Source organism: Protopterus annectens, chromosome 11.part0 (assembly GCF_019279795.1).
Source record: "Protopterus annectens isolate FY-2018-M chromosome 11.part0, PAN1.0, whole genome shotgun sequence".
Classification (NCBI taxonomy): Eukaryota; Metazoa; Chordata; order Ceratodontiformes; family Protopteridae; genus Protopterus; species Protopterus annectens.
In genome coordinates, this window is record NC_056745.1 from 756,980,281 (window position 1) to 757,003,327 (window position 23,047).

General features: G+C 41.2%; 1 protein-coding gene across 4 annotated transcripts in view; it reads left to right on the top strand.

The window, feature by feature from the left end:
* ERGIC2 (ERGIC and golgi 2) overlaps positions 1-23,047 on the top strand; it is a 646,362-nt gene that overhangs the window by 90,227 nt on the left and 533,088 nt on the right. For all 4 annotated transcript variants that reach the window (XM_044088198.1, XM_044088197.1, XM_044088200.1 and 1 more), the window contains exon 5: positions 14,379-14,449. In XM_044088198.1, coding sequence (XP_043944133.1) covers positions 14,379-14,449 — 71 coding nt within the window. The remainder of the gene's footprint in view (positions 1-14,378; positions 14,450-23,047) is intronic.

The following is a 23,047-nucleotide window of genomic DNA, read 5'->3' on the forward strand; positions in this document are numbered from 1 at the left end:
CATGGTCTCACCAGTGCCCTACAGGTCAAAATTTGGTGGGCTGTGTTGCCACCTGCTGGCAAAATTCTCCAGGCTGGGCAGTATGCATGTATCAGGACTAGCTTCACTGCCTCTCCCCTCTGCAGTCACTTTGTTTGCAACTTCTTAGTAGCACACAATCACTCCTTGTGGTGCACATACTTGTGTAGTACATTTCTGTCAGATCCCTGTATTGTTTTTGATTTTACCATCACACAATAACTGCATTATACTCTTCCAGGGCCTGTACTACCACCCAGTGTAACACATATTACTGATAACTGCTTATACTTTTGTTTTTCTCTTTTATCACTGTTTTTTTTTTTTTTAGCCAATAACAAGAAATAAAACCAGCACAACCAGATGAATACCTTGTCCATTACAAAAATAATCACCAGAGCATAAAAAAGTCGAGGTAAAACAGATGGCAACTTCCAGATATCCAGGTTCAGAGACTTTTGTTGCTTGTGAATTTGTCTGATGAAGCAGTAGCGAATACTGTGGCAGAGCTTACGTTTTTGTTTTAATAAAAGTCTCTGAACCTGTATATCTGGAAGTTGCCATCTGTTTTACCTTGACTTTTTTATGTTTTGGTGGGTTTTTTTGTATTTATTTTAATTTGCGGTTTTGTTTTTCTCCGTGTATGTTTATATTTTAACCAGTGCCATCCGTGGTGGGATGCTGTCTCTCAACAGTCAGCAAACCATTCACTAGCATCACCATTACCTGCTGAGTAAGGACATCCAGCAGAGGGCAATCTGGAGGGCTTCATGGTTTCTTGTAGTGGTTTGTCTCCAGTCGTGGGTGCTGACTTCCCATTAGTGGGCATCAGTGGGAAGTCCTGGTATTTTACCTGGCAGGAGATGGCCTGGTGACTACCTTAGTGGACTGGTAGTTGGACACCTGAATTGGCAGCCTGGTTAGTTTTCTTGTACGACTATCAGCATTGCACAGCTGCCTTGCCCTGTTCACAAAGCCAAGGTGGTTTGACCTAGAATTCAGGATAATCACTCAGTTTACTGACCTCAGGTTGGGGAAAGCAGTTGAATAGTAGCAGTTGCCATCACCTCATCACAATCCCATCCCATGTCATGGTGTTCCAATTGTGTTTCATTACTCCTCCACAATTTTTAGTTGACTCTGCCCCATCACCAGTTATCCTCGCTGTCTGCCTGCCTGTCTCTCTCCATTGTGTCCCCCCCATTTCTGCAAGCATCTCTTTATCAGTCTTTGTTTCTATTTTATGTTGTTTTGTCTGCCCTTGCTGCCTTTCCTTTACCTTTTTTCCTGCCCACACCATCTCTTTTATACTTGTTAAAAATATAATCTTAATAAGCACCTGTTCCATAAAATAAAAATATGCCATTGTTCCCATCCCCGACACCCCTCTTTTTTTCTGCTTGCCTTTCTGTATGTTCTGCTTGCTGTTTCCCCTTTCTGCTTGTATTGTACATCAATTTCCTTCCCATTTGTTGCATGATCAAAGTAAAGACTTTGCTTTTTAGCCCTTAGGTTTCAGCTGTGCTGAGAGCAGCATGGCATTTTTCATGTGAAAACACATTAAACACAAACATTCTGTATGTATATTACTGTGGTCATGAGGTTGTGTGACCTCCCACTGCACTGTACCAGTCACTGCACTGCCTGTTCACTTTTTGGAAGTCATTTTCCTACTTATTTGGATCCCGTTAAATAACATCTCTCCTGCTGCATAGTTAATCAGTATGGGCTACTTTAACCACATTGGTTTCCCTTGAGATGTCCACGTGAGCAATTTTTCTGAATCTCATCCATAGACATACTAAATAATTCACAGAAGCTGATGATAAAAACTATTCACAGAAGCTGATGATAACTTGGGTTTTCAAACTGAAGTTTATTAAAGTACTTAAACCTTTGCATGAACAGTGATTTGGCTAAAAAGATAATCTACAAAACCAAAAGAAAATTGATAACGGAGTACCAAAATTAAACCAGAGTGTAATGAAACTGCTAAAATGTACACTATATAAACCTAAAGGAAAGAAAACTACAAGAGCAGCAAATACAAACTAAATAACTGACCAGCAATATAACTGAATTTAAAAGACAGGAAAACTTTTAAATACTGTAAAATGAGCAGGTTTTTAAAAATCTACATATTGAACACATTTGTCGTAATGATTTAGTTATTACAAAAGAATACAAAATTTTATTTAAAATAAAAGCAAAGAAACTAAATATTGCTATAGAATTATTAATAGTTAGATAATGGGTTAGGAGAAACTGATCCCCACTAGATGCTCAACCTTCAGACAAGGATGTTAATGTATAGATAAAGGATAATGAAAAATTAGCGTGCCTAACTCAGGATGAAATCCGAAAGGCCACAATTGAAATCTTCTTCATGAGCTGCCATTTCCTTTCCCTTCAATAACTGCAGCTCTTAAAAAGGCAAGACTATATAGTGCTGCTGCAGTAGGTTTGAACAATTATTTATGTATGTATTCAATTGCTCACATTAAGACATCTGAGGTTAAGAGCAAATAAATAAAAATGGAACTTAATTGTGTAACTGAAGAGCATTGGCAGATTAAAGTGCCTATCTTTTTCCTTTCCCCTTACTGACTGAGGGTGTTAGAAACCTGTAGTTAGCAAGTTTAGAAAAATAAATAAATAAATGTATCTGATGCAAGCAGCTGCAGCAGCAATTACAATGATGTAATTGAGAGTATCAAAAGTGAATACTTCTTTGTGTGTTTAAGGGAATTTTAATGATTTGTACTGCCAGAATCTAACAATGATCTGAAATAAATTACAGGTACAATTATTTATGTATGTATTCAATTGCTCACATTAAGACATCTGAGGTATGCACAGTCAGTGAAGTGCTGTGTATGTGTGCAAGTATGTGCATCTCTGCATATGCGTGTGTGTGTGTGTGTGTGTGTGTGTGTGTGTGTGTGTGTGTGTGTGTGTGTGTGTGTGTGTGTGTGTGTGTGTGTAAGCCTGTGTCTCTTTAACTGTGCATCTGGCTGTGTATGTGTGTGTACTACTGTATATGTGTGTGAGTCTGGCTCTGCCTCTGCCAGCTTATCTGGCTGTGTGTGTGTGTGTCTTCATTATTAAATAATTAAATCACTTCTATTGTGGATGTAAAATACTTCCTTCAACAACAATTGCATATCCTACAGAAACATTGAAACATTAGACAGTGGAATTGTTTTACATCAAAAATATAAAATAGTGTGTGGATGCTAAGAACAAATAGAAAATTATTTAACAGACTATTATCTAATCATAGTAATGCCCTCTATGATGTGTATTAAATGGACAAAACAACTTTCCAGGGACATTCTCTTCTTTTTCTGTAACACTAACCGTGTCTGGCATTATTGCTTACATAATTTATTAGTGATTTAAATTGTTGACTATTCAAAACAGGGGCTAAAATATTAGGATTAATGGTAGAATTTGAAAATGTATGCTGAACCTGCAAGTGATTCCTGCAAAGAATTCTTAAATTTTCCTTCAAGTTATTCTCCGTTATATCATGGAATAAAGTGGTATGCTAATGTCTGATCATAAGCAGCATATAATATCTTGCAGTGAAATTTAGAATTTGGATTAATGTAGATTAATCAGCAATTTCAAATCCTTGAAAGAAGCCAGCGTTGCTAATAAGAGGAGTAATTATAATGCTTCTTATGGGAAGGCAAAAATATCGGCAAATCTTTATAACAGATCCACATATAAGATGAGACTTCATTTGTGTAACAGTAGCCTTAGTATTCCTTTTATTTTGCTAAACATTTGTTATTTCAGTGTTAGCAATGAGCAAAGAATGACTATCCATTTAATGGTTCTGCTATGACAAGTTGAATAGCAAAACCCTGAGGAGGAGAAATGCTGAAAACTAAGACCCAAAACACAGAACAAGGAAAACGTATAAGCACTTTTCTTTTTTTAGGGCCAAGCATGTTTGTATCCCATTGATGTGGAGGGTAAGCCTCCCCTAAACTTCTATATTCGAACTTCACAGTTGCACCAACTAGAGGAAGGGAATCACTGCCCTGTACACAGACATTGTACCAGTAATGAACACAAATAGAAAACAGATGTCAGTTGAGTTTCTCTGTGTCTCGTGCTTTGTGCAATTGATGCTGAAGGAATTTTGGCCACCCATAGAAATACCCCATGTTAAGTTGTCAATCTCGCCTTCATTCTTGCTTGATGGGTTTGCTAAGCTCGAGAGTCACTTTTACCAGCTCGAGGCAGCCCCATATCCCATGATGCAAGGCGGTAAGTACCCAGATCTCGTTTGCCGCTTCGCTTATGAGGTCCTCCTTTTACCAGCTCCTGGTAAGTGATTCACTTTTTGAATATTTAAGCCCCTTTTTCTAAAAAAACCTTTAATTATTAGTTATTAGTTAATTTTTTACTTTTGTGACAGAAAATCCCTGTCTTTTTAATTTATTTTAGTCAAACTTTACCCATCCCATCCCTCCTGTTAGGGTGTGTGTGTTTGTTTATAGAAATACCTTTTGGTATTTTATTTAAGTTAATTTTTTGACTGGTGTGTGTGTGTGTTTCTGTAAGCACCATGTCAAAGGAGAGGGTCTCAGGTTTTAAGAAGTGTGACTCGTGCTGTCAGAAGATGTCTCTGACAGACGGTCACACTTCTTGCCTGTATTGCCTGGGGCCTCTTCACCTGCAGGACTCCTGTGCTATTTGTCATTCCTTCAGCCAGAGAGTCCTGCAGGAAAGACACAATAAACTGATCCTTAGGGGCCTTCTTAAGCGGAGGGCTCTCGGCTAAGGCTCCATCTAAATCAGTTAAATATTCCAAGGCCCAGGCTTCTGTGTCTAAGCCTGCGGCCTCGGCTTCGAGATCGGGCTGGAGCCGATTCTGGCTTAACAAAGCCTTCGCACCGATGGCTATCGGTGCCGAATCTGTATCGATGTCGGCTCCGATCGGTTCCGACACCCGTGTGGCCTGAGCATCGGTGTCGGCTCGATCGGCTCCGACACCGTTACTTTGGTGGCTGTATCGGCTCCGGCTGGAGCCGATACATCGAACTTCCTGTCGGCTCCGGTAGTCGGAACAGGATCTATAGTATCGGCTCCGATGGCTCATTCCAGGAAGAGATCGAGGTCTCCTTCCTTGGCGGCTTCACCTCTTCTATCGGAATGGAGCCATCGGAGCGATCTTCAAGGTCATCCAGACTGTCAGATCATGACCTAGAGAGTGGTCAGTAGATTACTTAAGTCACAGGTACTGGCCCAAATGTTACACAGTCCGTCTCAACAGACGACTGTTGGTCCACCCGTTACAGTTCCTCCTTCAACTCTACCCCAGAGCTTGGAGTTGGAGTCTTCGAATGGTTACTGCTACGGCTGGAGGACGGATACCCCTTCTGTTCCTTCAGCCTCTACTCTTATCTCCTCTTGAGACCTTCCTTAGAGGATTCGTGGTCGGGCTTCCATGGTCTCCTCCGAGGGGTGAGTGGCATCGGACCCTTGTCCCTCTTCCCCTTGGAGCCTCAGCCTTGGTGAGCTCGGCTCCGACATCTGCCTCGGAGACTTCCCTTCGGTGGTTCCTGGAGTTCCTAGCTCTTGGTTCTCTCGGACCTGCCTGGGAGGGGAGCATTCGAGGTGATGAAGAGTGTACTGGCCACTGGTATCAGTCAGCAGTCTGTTCCCGTAGCTCCTCCCTCTATAGTACCTGTTGACATCTCTGCCACTTCTCTTGCTACAGGACCCAGAGATCCTCCGCCTCAGGTTTCCCCATTGGGAATTTCCTCTTCCGAGGATTCTCCTGATGTTTGGAGATCCTCCTAGGAAGAGGACTTGTAAGAGGAAGCATGTAGACTCCCGAGTCTGTCACTGATACTGACTTTGATGAGTCAGAGGGATCCCCTAGATCCTCTGAGGATGTCTCCTTCTCAGACATCCTAGAACTCCTGAAACAGAGGGGAAACTGGCCCACCAACAATTCCTCTGAGGATGAGTCAGTATACCTAGAGGCGTTTGGATCTCGGCCCTCCACCTCCTGGGTGTCTCCGCCTTCGACCCCTTATGCAGGTTATTGCACGAAGGCGGGCAGCTCCTGACTCTGTAGAGCCAGTCCCTAGGAGGCCTTCAAAATTTATCACTGCCCAGTGACAAACAATTCCTTACTAAGGGTGTCCCGCTGATGCCATGGTGGTGGCTGCGGCCACCAAAAGGAACTTGCAGATCCTTCCGTGCCCGTCCATCCTCCTAATAAGGACTCTAGGACCATGGATAGGTACGCGGATGTTTTCCTCAGCGACCTTTGCTATAATTACCTATGTCACTTCACCAGACTCCAGAGGGATATCCTTGGAGCTGGGTGAAGTAGTTCAGGATCCTACAGCTGCAGGGGCTCAAGAAAAAATTGCTTCGCAGCTAGGAACCCTCAATTCCATTGCAAACTCCTCCATGCGGCTAATATCTTATGCTGCGGATGGAGGCGTACAGGTGTGGCTCTTAGGCGCCAAGCCTGGATGCGGCTATGTGATTTTCGGATCCCTTTAAGGCCCTTCACAAACTCTCCCTTTGATGGGTCAGCTTTGTTTGGCCCTCAGGTGAAGGAAACCTTGACCAGGTGCGAACAGGACGGCAAGACTCTTTCTGCTGTTGGAGTCCGTTTTCCACCTTCTAGACCTTATCCCAAAGGACAGAAAGGTGGGAAAATGTGGTTCCGTAAATCCCAAGGAGTCACGTCACGTGGTCAGTTTACCCCTAGAGGCAGAGGGGTAACAACAACAGAGAGGCAGAGGGGTCCGAAGACAGGGAAACAGGGAGCCTCTCTCTGATAAGCCCTTTCAGCATCCCTGAGGTGTTGCCCGGCTGTCCCTCCTTGGAGGCAGTCGGAAGATTATCACTGTACCCAGAAGCCTGGCATTCCCTCACTCAAGACAGATGGGTACAGTCGATCATATCCAAGGGTTACATAATTCCTTTCGAGGAAAGTCCCATCCCCTCAAGTTCCCTTCCAGATGTACCACCCGGTCTAAGGGAGATTGCAGAGTCATAAATCTCAAAACTACTGCAAAAAAGAGCCATTCAGCCAGTTACAATAGACCATTCAGAGCCGGAATCTACTCAAGGTTCTTTTTGGTCCCCAAAAGGCGGGAGACTGGAGACCAATATTGGATCTCAGCAGACTCAACAAGTCTGTCAGGAAGACAAGATTCCGAATGGTCACTCTTCAATCAATTCTGCCCTTCTTACAGAAGGACAACTGGATGTGCTCAATAGATCTTCAGGATGCGTACTATCACATCAAAATTCACAGACGCTCCAGGAGATTTCTCCGCTTTCGGCTGGGGTCCAGTCATTTCCAGTTCAGAGCCCTGCCCTTTGGTCTCACTACAGCCCCAGAGTGTTCACCAAATGCATGGCAGTGGTCACGGCTCACCTGAGACGTCAAGGATTCCAGGTGTTTCCATTATCTCGACTGGCTCCTGTCAGCCACCACCAGGCATCAGCTTATACAAGCCAGGATTACACAATAGACCTTTGTTCTCATTTGGGCATCTCAATCAACTTGAAAAGTCATCCTTATCGCCCTGCCAGTCTATTACCTTCATAGGCAAACTTAAACACTGTTCGGATGTCAGCTACCCTTACAGAACAAAGAGTTTCAGACATTCAGAGTCATGTCAGGATCATTCTGGCCAGCAAGAAAGTACAGGCCAGAATGGTTCTAAAGGTATTAGGTCTCATGGCTGCGGCCATTACTCTTCTTCCTGGCTCGATTCTACATGCGCCTTCTTCAGTGGATGCTGTTCACACAATGGTCATACCAGCAACTTCCAATCGTCACCAGATTCTGGTGACACAGACATGCAAAGAGCATCTTGCTTGGTGGATCACATCGCCTCAGGTTCACCAAGGCAGGTACTTTGTACCCCCATCCCCGATAGCCACTGTCACCACGGATGCCTCCCTGATCGGGTGGGGGTCATTATCAGGGCAGGATGGTTCATGGGACGTGGCAAGCGTTCGAGTACCATCTGCACATAAATGTCCTGGAGATGAGAGCAGTGCTTTTAACGTTGCAAGCCCTCAACGACTTTCTTCCCGTAGGGACAATTGCAGTCCACACAGACAACATGTCTGTAGTTTGGTATATCAACAAACAGGGCGGAACCAAGTCCTACCCCTTGTGTCGAGCGCTCAGACTATGGCAATGGGCGATCTCCTCTCACGGTTTCTGGTAGCAACGCATCCCTGGGAAAACCAACATTGTAGCGGACAGATTGAGCAGAGCTATCCTCATGCCTCACGAGTGGTCTCTCAAGCAATCTATAGCGGAAGAGATTTTTCTGGAATGGGGTCGTCCATGTTGCGATCTTTTGCTACTCCCCAAAACAGCAAATGTCCAGACTTCTTCAGCCTCTTCCCTCTATCAGGCCATCCCCAGAGACGCTCTGACCCAGGATTGGCCCCAGGGACTTCTTTATGCCTTCCCTCCATTTCCTCTGATCCCTCAGGTGATCCAGAAAGCTACCGTTTGAGAGCCAAATTGATTCTCATTGCCCTTACTGGCCTCGACAAGTTTGGTTCCGTTCCTCCATCATCACCTTTTGGTGCAGCGGCATCTGAACCCAGTGCCAGATCTTCTGATTCACCAATCGGGTCAGCTGCACCGGTCAATCCCTTCTCTCAACCTCTCAGCATGGTTGCTCCACTTCCTTCCTTAGCCAGGCTTCCTTTGATCTCTAACCCAGTTAGAGACATCATAGTAACCGCTAAAATCCTCTACCAGGAGGATTTATACAAGCAAATGGAAACGTTTCTCTTATTGGGCTAAGGCCCAGAATATTGATCCTTTTACTGCCCTGTTCAGGCAGTCCTGGACTTCTTAGCGGAGATTTTTCATGCAGGCTCCTCTTCTTCCACAGTCAGAGTTCAATTGGCTGCTATTTCCAATTTTCATGTCGGGATAGCAGATCATAATATTATGTCCCATAGGCTCTGCAGGGCCTTCTTGAAAGGAATTTTCCTACTAAAGCCTCCAATCAGGAATCCTCCTCCTCAGTGGGATCTAAATTTAGTGCTGACATCCTTGATTCTTCCCTCCCTTGAGCCAGCTGTTTCTTGTTCCCTGAAATATCTTTCTTGGAAAACTTTGTTCCTAGTAGCTATTACATCTGCCAGGAGGGTGTCTGAACTTCATGCTCTTTCGGTTCGACCCTATTTGGTTTTCACAAAGACAGAGTATCTTTGAGAACTAACCCAACCTTTTACCTAAGGTCAAAGAACAATTTGAATCAATCCATTGATCTCCTGTATTTTTCCTAATTATTCAGATAGAGCTGAACAAAAGCTACATTATCTTGATGTCCACCGTCAACTTAGATATTATTTGGACAGAACAAAAAATTTAGAAAATCTGATCAACTTTTGTTTCCTATGCGGATAATAAAAAGGCCTTCCTGTTTCTAAAGTGACCTTGTCCAGATGGCTTTCTTGGTCATCTCTGAAATTTATACTAGGGGAAAACAGCTGTGCTCAAAACCTAAAGCACATTCAACTAGGAGCTTAGCTACTTCTACAGCTTTTCAAGCTAGACTTCCTTTGGACACTATTTGTGCAGCGCCACTTGGCCCTCCTCACACTTTTGTTTCCCATTACAAATTGGACTTGGCCTCCAGGGACAGAGCCAGTTTTGGCTCTACAGTCCTCAAGAGTTTGTTCCATTGAGCCACCCAGGATAGAGGTGCTAGGGGCCGGTCCCATCAAGCAAGAATGAAGGCGAGATTGACAACTTAACATTAAGAAGTTATGTACCTACCATAACGTTCCATGTTAGTTGTCTTCTCTTCCTCCCTCCTTCCCCTGGCCTGGACAGACCTTGTTATAAGAAACTGTTATGCTGAAGACCATTCAGACCTGGTCCTTCTTCCATCTGTAAGTTTTCTTTCTTCCTTTGGGAAGTATTTTATGCTTGGTGCCTTTTGCCCTTTGTCAGCAAACGAGATCTGGGTACTGCATCATGGGATATGGGGCTGCCTCGAGCTGGTAAAAGTGACTCTCGAGCTTAGCAAGTGCCAAGTCGGAGCCGAGGGATCGGCTCCGAACCCATCAAGCAAGAAAGAAGGCGAGAGAAGACAACTAACATGGAACGTTATGGTAGGTACATAACTTCTTATTTCATACTATGGTACCACTACCCCTTGTGAGCATCTGGAGGCTAATATTTGATTCAGCAAAAAGGTGCAAAACACTAACCATGTAGGCAGCATCCTACAACTAAACTGGAATTTGTTGTCTTGTACAAAAATTTCCCTTTTTGCTCTAGTACAAATTTTCATAAAATTTCCAAAATGTCTCTAGTAATACCTATACAGGAGCTCTGGTTTTTCTTCTTTGTTATAGGCTCCCTAGGTTTGGCAACCACTGTTTCTTCTTTTTGTTACCTAAGTTGTTGTGCTAAAAGTGTTTGTGCTATGGAGTTATTCTCAAACAGTTGCTTAATAACAATCTTTCTAAACTCATGCATATTCTACCGATACCCCCTTATTTTCTCTTCAGCCCTCACAGTTACATCTCTTCTTGTTCTGTGAGATTTTCCTTATTCTACAAAACATTAACCTTTGTCAGCCCTCTAAATAATTATTTTTACTTCTTAACTATATCTCTTTTTCTTTTATTTCTACTCTATTTTTAAATTCCACTTTCACTTTTAGTCTGCATTTATATCTTAATTGTTATTGGGACATGATCTGAAATAGTTATTGGATATGTGTTGAACCGTTCAATTTAAATGCAGATGTTCCTGTGAAATATAACTCTTCTAGTTTAGACCAGTTGGAGATTAATTTGTAAATCCTTTAAGTTCCTACTACTGAGTTCATGCCTTCCATACCAAATATTTTGTTGTATTTTCTCTTCTAGGTCCCCCAAATATATCCTGACTGTTGCAAATAAAGTTCCTGTCCCCACCTGCTGAAAGCCGAGTATTTCTTCCCAAGTTGTTTTAAGCTCCGTAATAGCAGTTTTAGGTGGAATATAAATACATGTCAGTGTAATTCTCCTCCCTTGCCAGTAGTCCCTTACTAGCATAAGTCTGCCATTATATTTTTCCCCTCTTCTGTCACTATTGGAGCTCCTCTAGCAGTTGGTACAAGTACACTTATTTTCCTTTGTTCCTGATATTCTGCTGAATATCTATCCCAATATCCTTTCTTTATCAAATTGACATACTTGCTTCTTTCCAAATGCCTCTTCTGTCACATTGCTGTTTGCACTCTGCATTTCTTAATATAATTAAGTGCAGTTGCCTTTTTGTCTAGATCTGTGAGGCCATTCACTTTCCAAAATAATATGGATAGTGTAGCCATTATGAGGCCATTCACTTTCCAAAATAATATGGATAGTGTAGCCATTATGATAATTTATTTTACCAGCCTTTTATATATGTCAGATTTGTGTCTATTTCCAGCTTTTGTGGTGCATGCACTCACTAATGTTTAGCAGGTTGATCCTTTATACAGTTGTTTCTTGTCATCTCTATTTGAATGTGTGTCACATTTTAAAATAATTTTTGTTTTAATGAAACCCCTCAAACAAAAAACATACCATAAGAACTCCCCTATAGTGTATTGACCTCAAACACACAAACCTGTGTGCCTCTTCAATTACTGAAGTTTAACTCTCCTGATAGGAAGAATTGTCCTAAATCAGCAGTTGCACCCACCAACATTACCTAACATAAAGTAGAGGTTATCTATGCTGAAGAGCATGTTGCAGCTTGTGCCACTACTTACACTAATTGCTGCCTGTTCTTGTCCTATCTTTATTCCCCTCCCAGAAGTGAAAAAACAGTTTGCTTTCTGAAAACATAAACTTTTAGCCTTAATAAAAAGTGCACTGGCTGTGTGTAAATAAAACTAAATTATAAACTGCTCTCATAAATGTATTGAGGTATTTAGGTTTCAGGAAAACCACTATATCTTATTCACGTCCAATAATTTTAAACTTTATTTTTCACTAAGCTGGTAGCCCAAGTATATTTTAATTATGTGTTTCTCTCAGCAAAACTTGTCCAGAGCTCTTGAGATTTATTGCTTGGACCTGTATTCAGCTTGTCTCCATGGAAACATAAGGACAAAATGTACTACTGCCCCCAACTGCAAACTTCTCAACTCACACTGAACATTTATTTGCAAAATAAAATTTTATAGCACATATGCTTACACAAGAAACTAATCCAGACATTTACCTGTGCAAAAGTAGGAGAAAAACATCTCAATTCTACATGTATTGTAATCAGTGCACTTTTACACCCCATCCCTCATCCCAACAGCCCAAGATTTTAGCATATTAACTTGAACAATCTTTTGCTTATCCTTACTTCTGTTTTTAGATTATAATGTCTATAATTCTTAATTAAAAAAAAACTGGTTTACTTTAGTATCTTTATTATATACAATTACTAAAATGTTTTGATATATGTTTATATCATGACACGTTTTATGGAAATACTGTCAAAACCAAAATTTTTTTACTTGGAATTGTTCTTTTTTTCCCTTTGTGTCCTTCAAAACATTAATAACATGAAGCATGGTATATGCCTTTCAGTCCTCCCACAAGTTGAACAAAGTCAACAAAAGTCCATTTTTTCTTAGCCACTTCCTGTAAAGCGGTACTTAACAAATGTGATTGCTTTATAGCCTTGCATGCATTCACTAATTTCCGTGTTGATGGTCTTCTTTTTGTTCATCTCCATCTGTCATCCCCAGTCTCTGGTTCAATTACAGGGTACTCCTAATTATTCTAGACAACTCTTGTACTTTTGTTTCGTCTCTCAAGCATTTTCCTTTGGAAAACTGGAAAATTTTTCACTGGCAAAGTCTCTCTATGAGCTTTATTATCAGAAGATTAAGAATTAGAGTTCCCTTCTGTTTGTTAGCTCACTTTTTGTTAAAACTTTAGTATTTCCTCCTTAGCCTGTTCTGCATCAAAAATTACTTTGATCCTCCAGGAAAAACTATTCTAAATGCAGCTGGATATATTGGCTTGAATCTCACACCTGCCTGTCAACATTCCCTGATTTCTGGATAAATTTGCTTCTGTTCTGCCTGGTGTAGGGTGAATAATCATTTTCCGCAAACACACTGCTGTCTCCAGTTTATAATACTTTACCGTTCTGCCACAGTTTTGTCAGGAATGATTCTTTCTGCTGGTATGATTGCATCTTTAGTAATACAGGTCTTGGCTGCTTTCTCATGGCCAGGTTTGGAGCATAATCATGTGTCCTTTCAGTTAACAAATCTTACTGTGGAATACCAGTCAAGTTGCTTATTTGTGCTTTTCTAAAATTAATATAGTCTGTTACTTTCAATTTATCTGTTACAGAACAAAATGTCATGCTTTATCTACGTGATATGTCCTCTAACGTTACCATTTTTTGAAACGGCTCTTGTTGAGTATAGTCTTCTCCTCAGCCAGCCTTTTCTTCATTTCATCCTCTGATATTTTGCAATTTTATCAGTTCATCTGAATAGCTGTTAAAAGCTTACTCTATTTTTCCAGACTTTTGTTATTTAAGTTGAAATACTTTTTCAGCGTTTCATTTATTTTAATCAGGTTTGAGTACATTTGATTTATTTTTTCATCTAAATTACTGGAAGCCATTTCTTGTACCAAAGCTGGAGCTTGATCTGCTTTTTGCTGAACGCTGCGGGATTCTTCCCAGTCACTGTTTTTTGTTCACCTTTTCTAACTGATTTTTCTTTCATGCTGTGTAACATTCTTCTCTGCTGCAATGCAGACAGTGTATTTACTAGCCAGTAACAGAATTTTTCTAAAATTGTCAGAACTGCTAGCTCTCATCTCTCTCTTTTTTGACACAAGTAGAGCTGAAGTTAAGCTGTTTGTCATTGTGCAGCCATATTGGAAGTGACACAAATCTACTTTATGTGGCTGAACTGCACTGGCTGGAATGTGCAGGAGTATGAGATTGGCAGAGTCGCATCATCTTTTATTCAGGAGGAGGAATTCCATAGTAATGCACTTCCGAGATAATAAAAAAATATATGGAATATCACATGATTTTAGATGTAATAACAGGTAGAAAAGAATGTTTCTTTGGTAGTGATTAATATGTAGTGTAGCTGCAAGAGAGTAATGTAGTTAAGCATTTCAGTACTGGAGGTAGAATAGAGTCTACACCGGACTTGCAACAAAAGCTAGTCTGCCATGTTGAGTGGAATATAAGTGTGACCCTCTCTGAACGTGAGAGGTTTATTCAGTTTCTGTGTCCTTTTATTAGTACTTTTTTAAATTTGACATATTACCACTTAAAATAAATCTAGTTTCAGAACTTTACTTTTCTTTCTTAACAGATGTGGGTGCTGATGTGCTTGACTTGGCAGAGACAATGGTGATTTCATCAGATGGGCTGGTCTATGAACCGGTAAAGTATGGCAAACTTCACATAACGAAATGCTGTCTGTATTGGAATATGATTTTCTTTAAAGACTAGAAAGATGTGCAGTTCTGTATCTGAAATTTGAAAGTAGTAGTCTATTGTATTGGGTTACAGTGAAAATGAATATATCTCTTTTTTTAATGTTTTCAGATTCCACATATTGGGAAATAATTTTTAAACATGTTAATGTTTTTTTACAATAATTTACAGTTATTTGGAGTTTAAGTTTGCTCCAGATATTAAAGAAATATATACTGATGTCTTGTGGTGAGAGCAGTGGAGTATGTTATGCACTTCACATCCACAAACTGACCATTTCTCCGCAATAACCTTTCTGTTTTTTTTTTAAGTTAGGCTTCTTCTACCACCCATGTAGTCCATCCTTTGCTGTTTCCACATTAAAAAAAAAACAGTGCATCATTTTCTAGTGAGTACTAAATGGATTGCACAGATATTAATTACAGCTCCAAGAACAATGGCTTTAGGTGACACACGTTATGTGGTGGACTGAGTCACTCCCAGTAACCAGACAGTTGCAGTACTTTTTAGAATTAGGAACTGAAGTAGGTGACTTAACTTCATGACCAGAAATAGAAGAGGAAAAATATGCCAAGTCTAAATGCTGTTATGAAATGTGAGGGTGCTCATCTTCTATTTTTCTTTTCTTATTTATTTATGTATACTTTGACAAGGTTAGTTCTTCTAGGCTAGTAGTCTCTTGTCATGGATGACTCGAGTTGGTAGTTATATTACTAGGGGAAATTTGCCCTGGCCATCAGGGAGCTTCCCCTGCTTGTTGTTGTTGCGATTGGGACCCATTTTGCATGAACACTTCCTGCTTCTGTTCCAGGTGCAGATGTGGCCCGGAGAAACAGGTGAGCAGATGGAAAGAGAAGGAGATAATGTGGTGGTGAGAGAAAAGGAAGAGAAACCTAATATCAAGATCGGAGAATGTGTGCTGGATTCTGAGGAGATATTTCAAAGAAATTTGATAGAGATGAGTCAGCAAGTGGGGGCTGTATAATTACAGCCTTGCCATTGGGAGGTTGCAAGATGATTTACTTAAAGAAATGATGATGCAGGGTGAGACAGAAAGTTAAGGAGACATTTCCTAGGTGAACATTATGGAGAAAATTATAAAGAAAGATGCAGAGATGATCCTGAGGAATAGCGGTGAGATGGAAAAGAAAACCTATGCAGAAAAGGCAAAAGAGGAGTAGCAGAAAAGAAAAAGGCAGAAGAAAATGAAAAATGGAAGGACATGGTAAGGATTCAAAGAAAAGAAGACAAAAAAATGGACAGGTTTGAAGTGTGAGTCATTTCGATAGCTCTTTTGGGTGTAAAAGCACATGATGTATAGGCATTTTTAACAAAAACATTTTTGTGACATTATATTTGAGACTGTTTTTTTCAATGGAAAATTTTCTTGGAGAATATGAAAAAAAAGAAGCTGTATTAGATAAAAGCATTTAACAGGGAAACAAAAAATAAAATTCATGTACAATTTCAAACAAAGGTAGAACGAGAGAGTTTGAAAGGTCAGTTGAAAGTGCTACGTAAAGAAGTACTGGACGTAGCAAAAGTTTGTGATAAAAAGGTGTTCATGGACTGGCGGATGCGACTGTAATGTATTAAAAATAGAGAAAAAATGATATTGCATGATAAATGTGGAGGGGAATAGGGGTGTCGTAAAATACTGAGCACAACACAATACATGTTTCTTTGTGGAAAAGGACATAAGTAACTGTAACAAGAAAATGTTATTTATATGAGGAAATCAAACATTATGCAAAAAATATGAATTGAAATGTCACAACTGTAGCAAAACTGGACATTTATGGATGGATTGTACAAATGAAAAGAGTAAGGAAAAATAAAAATAGGAGAAAAGGAATAGAGAAAAGAATTTTAGAAGTAAGAATTAGATGAGAGAAAGTAATAGAAGACACAGAAGAAGGCTCTGAAATAAGTGATGAAGAAGACAAACTGGGAAATACTAAAAGAAAAATGAATTCTGTCGGTAAAGGGTAAATGAAAAGAGCATTTTAAAGGGGCAAGTAAAAAAGAAAAAGTGGATGAAAAAAATTTATACTGCTAATGTTTGTGGGCTGGTATAATGGTTAAGGTAGTTGACTCACAGACAAGGTACAGTGTTTGAGTCTTACCTTTGGTTGGGAAATTAGGTAGGCTAAGTTAAAACTTTGGTCAAAACATTAATGGAATTACAAAAGGGGTATGTATAGAACTGAAATAAGTTATTTTATATTAGAAGGTTTAGTTATAGGAGAAGGGGAGATAGTTGAAACAGAGTTTTCTGAACATCTTGCAATATGTTAGAGATAAAGGAAAACAGGGAATTTACAAAAAATAGTCAAAGGAATAAAAAGGATAATGAGAAAGCATGGAATGAAGAAAAGAGATTAGTAATACCATTATGGTTATAGAAATCATATTACTATGAGGGCATTTTATAAAAATTGGTCTAAATGATGAATGATATTTAAGGAAAAATGGAAAAGTGTTTTTACGGTGGCAGTATGATGTGAGAAAAGTAAAGAAAGAACTACAAAGGAACGTGTAATGCATTGGAAGATTTAGAATGCAATGATAGCACTTTAACAATGAAAAATAATTGTATAAAAGAAATCAAGAAATAATGCAAGAACTTCTATATAAACAACATTTTATTTTTTACAAGGAAAAAGACAAGTTACTTAAGAATATTAGTAAAGAAAGATTGTAGTGTAACAAGAGAAATGCAAAAGGAGAAATAGAACTCAGGAAAAGATTATGAAGTGTAGTATATGTACAAGAAATGATTTAAAGAAAAAGAAGATATTAAAAAACATAACAGAAAAAGAGAATAAGAACTTTGACTAGGAAAATTCTTTATATTAGCTCGATAAACTATCAGAACAAGTAAATATAGATTCGGCTGCAGGACCAGATAGAATAGGGTATGAAATGTATAAAAATGTAAAGGATTGGAAAACAAATTTAAAGATTTTGAATTTATGGTTAAATGATAGTTTTATGTATAAAGAATTATGTAGTGGAATACTTAAATTCATATGAAAGGAGGAAGATGGACAATTAAAAAGAACTGGAGCCTGACAGTATTTAATAATTATAAGATCTTTATGAATATAGTACAAGAGAGATTTTGAAACTAAAAGGGAAAATATTATGGAATATATAAAAGGGAAAATATTATCGAATATAGTATATACAGAATAAAGGGGAATTGTTAATAGAGAAATTGTGGATAATATGAATAGAAAATAATCAAAAATCATGATAGGAGACCTTAGTAAGACATTTGATATATTTGGACGTGAAGTCTTATGGGGAATTATGAAATAATTTGAAATGAGTGAGAAAGTTAGAAATTATATATGTCAGCGTGTAGTAATAATAAAGTAAAAATACTTGAAAATGACTGGTTAAGCCAATAGATCCATATGAAGAATGGTGTAAGACAGGGATGCCCCATGAGTTGTTTACTCCTTTTCATTAGTTACAAATGTGATAGTATGTGAAATTACAAAATGTAGGAGGTGGGATTTCCTGAAAAAAATTTAAGGTTGATTAGGAGGGTATATGAGGGATCAGAGGTGAAAATTAAAGTGGGTGGGGTCCTTTCTGATAATTTCTGTTTGAGCAGGGAACCAGACAGGGGTGTCCTCTTTCCCCTTTGTTATTTGTATTATATTTAGAACCATTATAAAGAAAATAAGGGACTCAGAAATTCAAGGATATAATTGGCATGGTAGTCAATAAAAGCTGGCTCTGTTTTCAGATGATAATATTTTATAGCTGACAAAACCAGAAAGAGACATTGCAGTGTCGTGGAACATTTTGAGACAGTTTCAGATCTTTTGGGGATACAAAATTAATGAAGCCAAAACAAAGGCAGTAGCGAATTATGTACTCATACATGAACTGGTTCAGCAATATCCTTATTTATGGGGACATAATAAAATGAAGTATTTAGGAGAGAGGATTAAAAAAATATTGTGGTATTGCAGCTAAGGATATGTGGAAAGAGATTGAAAAGATAATACAAAAGCTGAAAAAATGGAAGCTTTGTTATATGGATATGGATAGTAAGATACAAGCAGTCAAAATGTTTTTAATCCCTTTAGTCTTATACACAGGTCAGGCATATTTTTATCAACCAGTGGAAACGTTATGGATAGTAATTAATAAAGAGCTATAGGACTTTAACTTGGAGGGTAAGACTGCAAGAGTCAAGTGGGATAAGGCGATTCTTCAGTAGAACAGGGTAGATTGGGATTACCAAATTTGAAGGGGTATTTCAGAGCTACACTGTTAAGGCTCCTATACATAGCGCACGCAGAAAATGATAATTCAAAGTGGAAATGGATGATGATGAAACAGTGGTGAAGCTCAAGAAACAAGGAGATTCTGGGATTTTGGATGTAGGCCTTTAAGTAGAATAGCAGTAATCATACAGAATATTATATCCACAAATTAGTAGAAAGTATTCTAAGAACTAAGCCAACATGGGAATGGAGAAAGGAGATTTTCTGCCAATGGGGATGACTGCATTTAGGGATCTAGACAATAGGCAAGAGGGGGCTGGAATTTGTTGTAGAAAACTCCAAGGAACCAAAGTATTGGGGAGTAAATAACTAGCGAGGGAAAGACAGAATGGGAAGATGCCATTAATATATTTGGACTGCAGGTTAGAGATTGCCTTCCCTATCAAAGACTGATATCAGAGTATAGGCAAAGAGAAAGAAATAGGAGGTCCTAAAAAGACCAGCACTGGTAGAGTTTTTAGTAGAATCTAGAGCAGAAGCTGCCATTAAACAATGAGTAATTTAGTAGAGCATATAAAATATTGAGTGATAACTATAAGAATCGATCTGAGGAGGTTAGAAAGTATTGGGAAGAGATCAGATTAACAATTCACAAAGAAACAATGATGGGAAGATGGATGTGTGTGTGTGTGTGTGTGTGTGTGTGTGTGTGTGTGTGTGTGTGTGTGTGTGTGTGTGTGTATATGTGTGTGTGTATATGTGTGTGTGTCCATGTGTGCGTATATGTGTGTGTGTTTGTCTGTGTATATGTGTGAGTGTGTGTGTATGTGTCTGTATATATATATATATATATATATATATATATATATATATATATGTATACACTTTGAAAACCTCTAAAACCCATAACATGTAAATGTTAAGTTGTCAACCTCGCCTTCATTCTTGCTGGATGGGTTCGGAGCCGATCCTCGGCTCGGCACTTGCTTAGCTTGAGAACTCCTTTTACCAGCTCGAGGCAACCCTATATCCCATGATGCAAGGCGGAACTACCTCAGATCTCGTTTGCCGCTTTGCGAAGAGGTCTCCTTTTTTGCCAGCTGAGGTAAGTTTGAGTTTTTCAAACAGCTTAGTCAGGGTTTATCTTCCCCTTTTTCCTATTTTTAGTGTATAGTGTCCATACATTCACCCTATTCCCCTTATAGTTTTAAAAATATTGTTACTTTATATAAAGTTAAAAAGTTTTCAGTTAGGCCTAGGCCTCCCTTATTAATCCCTATCTGTGTGTCTGTGTTGTGGGATTAATTTGTGTGACTGTTTTGGGGTGTGTTTGTGAGTATATTGTTACTCTTTTCTTAGGCTATGTCTAAGGAGGTAAAGTCTGGGCTTCAAGAAGTGTGACTCGTGCTGTCAGAAAATGTCTCTGACAGACGGTCACACTTCTTGTGTTTACCTGGGGCCTTTACACCTGCAGGACTCCTGTGCTTTGTGTCACTCTTTTAGCCAGCGAGTCCTGCAGGAAAAGAGGAATAAGTTAATCCTCTGTGGCTTACTAAAGCCGGAAGGTTCACCCACTAAACCTGGGTCCAGTAAGCCTTCCAAGCCATCTAAGAGTCAGGCTACAGCTTCCAAGCCTTCCCCGGTGGCTCCGACTCCTTCGGAGTCGAGATCGGCGAGCCGATCTTTCTTCTTCTCAGCTAGGGTCGGTGCCGATCGGTTCCGACACCCAATCTGCTGTTGCCTTGTCGGCTCCGGCTGGAGCTGACACAGTATCCAGTATCGGAGCCGAGAAGCCTTCGGCTCCATCTGGAACCCATAGGACGTCGGCTCCGATGACTTCATCCAAGAAGAGATCTCGGTCCCGTCTTTGGAATCTATCCACTCGGCTCCGGGTCTCCTCTTTGTCGGAGCGGAGTCATCGGAGCCGATCTTCGAGATCTTCCAGGCTGTCTGACCACGATTTAGAGAGGGTGGTAAGCAGGCTGTTAAAGTCGCAGGCACTGGCCCAAATGCTCCATAGCCCGTCTCAGCAGACTTCGCTATTGCTTCACCCTTGAACTTCCTCCTCCGACTCCCCACCAGAGTTCGGAGCCGGAGCTTCGGGACAGCGACTGTCGGTGCCGGAACCGATACATCCTTTTCGGCTAAACTCTTGGCTCCGATCTCCTCCTTGAGACCTTCCTTGGAGGGATCCGGTCGAGTTTCCTTGTCGGCTCCGAGGGGGCTAGTGGCATCGGACCCTTGTCCGACCCCGCTCTCCCTCTCGGGGCTTCGGCTTTGGTAAGCTCGGCACTGACATCAGCCTCGGAGCCTTCTCTCTCAGTGGAGCCGGGAATTCCTATTTCCTCGGAACGGGAATATTCCGGTCTCCCGGGGAGGGGAGCCTTTGAGGTGATGAGGAGTGTCCTGGCACCTGAGCCAGGTCAACGGTCCATCCCTCTAGCTCCTCCCTCTTCGGTGCCTGTAGACGCCTCTTGCCAGCCTCTTGCTCTCAGGCCCAGGGATCCATCGCCCCAGGTTTCCCCATTGGGAATATCTTCCTCTTCCGAGGTTTCTCCTGATCCTACAGGGGAACCCCCTCGGAAGAGGACATGTAAGAGGAAACACACAGACTCTCCTGAGTCTACTACATCTGATACCGACTTAGATGAGTCGGAGGGTTCCCCACGATCCCCCCCTGAGGATGTCTCCTTTTCAGACATCCTTGAGCTCCTCAAACAGAGGGGGAATTGGCCCTCCATTGACCCCTCCGAGGATGAGTCGGTATACCTGGAGGCTTTTGGATCCCGACCCTCCACCTCCTGGGTGTCTCCGCCTTTCGACCCACTTATGCAGGTAGTGGCTCGGAAGGCGTGGGCAGCTCCAGATTCTGTGGAACCTGTCCCCAGGAGACCATCCAAATTTATTACGGCCCCTACGGACAAGCAGTTTCTTTCCAAGGGTCTCTGTGGATGCTATGGTGGTGGCGGCGGCCACTAAGAAGGAACTGGCGGATCCTTCAGTACCTGTCCATCCCCCTAACAAAGATTCTAGGACCATGGACAGGTATGGAAAGCGGATGTTTTCTTCAGCGACCTTTACTATGCGTTCGCTGAACTACCTTTGTCACTTCACCAGGCTTCAAAGAGATATTCTCAAGGAACTAGGTGAAGTGGTCCAGGATCCTTCTGCTGCTGGGGCTCAAGAAAAGATTGCCTCACAGCTAGCAATCCTAAATTCCTTATCCAACTCCTCCATGCGGCTCATATCCTATGCGGCCGATGGAGCGAGCAGGGCCGCAGGCACAGGAGTGGCTCTTAGACGTCAAGCCTGGATGCGGCTTTATAATTTTGCGGACCCCTTTAAGGCGTCCTTCACCAATACCCCTTTGACGGTCCGGCTTTGTTCGGACCTCAGGTGAAGGAAACCTTGACCAGGTGTGAGCAGGACGGTAAAACTCTTTCTGCCGTTGGGAGTCCATTTTTCCACCCCTTCTAGACCCTATCCCAAGGGTCAGAAGGAGGGAAGATGTGGTTCCAAAGCCCAAGGAGCTACACCGGACACACGTGGTCAGTTTACCCCCAGAGGCAGAGGGGTAACAATAATAGACGCCCTAGAGGCAGGGGGTCCTCAGAACCAGGGCAACAGGGAGTCTCTTCCTGAGAAGCCCTTTCAGCACCCCTGAGGTGTTGCCCGACTGTCCACCCTTGGAGGCAGTCAGGGAAGGATTTCGCTGTACCCAGTAGCCTGGCATTCCCTTTCACAAGATATGTGGGTACAGTCGATCATATCCGAGGGTTACAAAATCCCTTCAAGGTATCCGACCTCAACAATCCCTTCCAGACATCTCACCCGGTCAAAGGGATTTGGCAGAACAGGAGGTTTCAAAACTCCTAGAAAAAGAGCCGTCCAGACTGTTCCGCAGACCAAGTAGGATCCGGCATCTACTGAGATTCTTTTGGTCCCCAAAAGGACGGGAGATTGGAGACCAATATTAGACCTGAGCAGTCTAAACAGATTTGTCAAGAAGGCAAGATTCGGATGGTCACGCTTCAGTCCATTCTGCCCTTTCTGGGCAAGGACAACTGGATGTGCTCTATAGACCTTCAGGACGCGTACTATCACATAAAGATTCACAGGCGCTCCAGAAGGTTTCTCCGCTTCGGCTAGGGACCAGTCATTACCAATTCAGAGCCCTGCCCTTTGGCCTCACTTCAGCCCCCAGAGTGTTTACCAAATGCATGGCAGTGGTCACAGCTCATCTGAGACGTCAAGGATTCCAGGTGTTTCCTTATTTAGACGACTGGCTCCTCTCCGC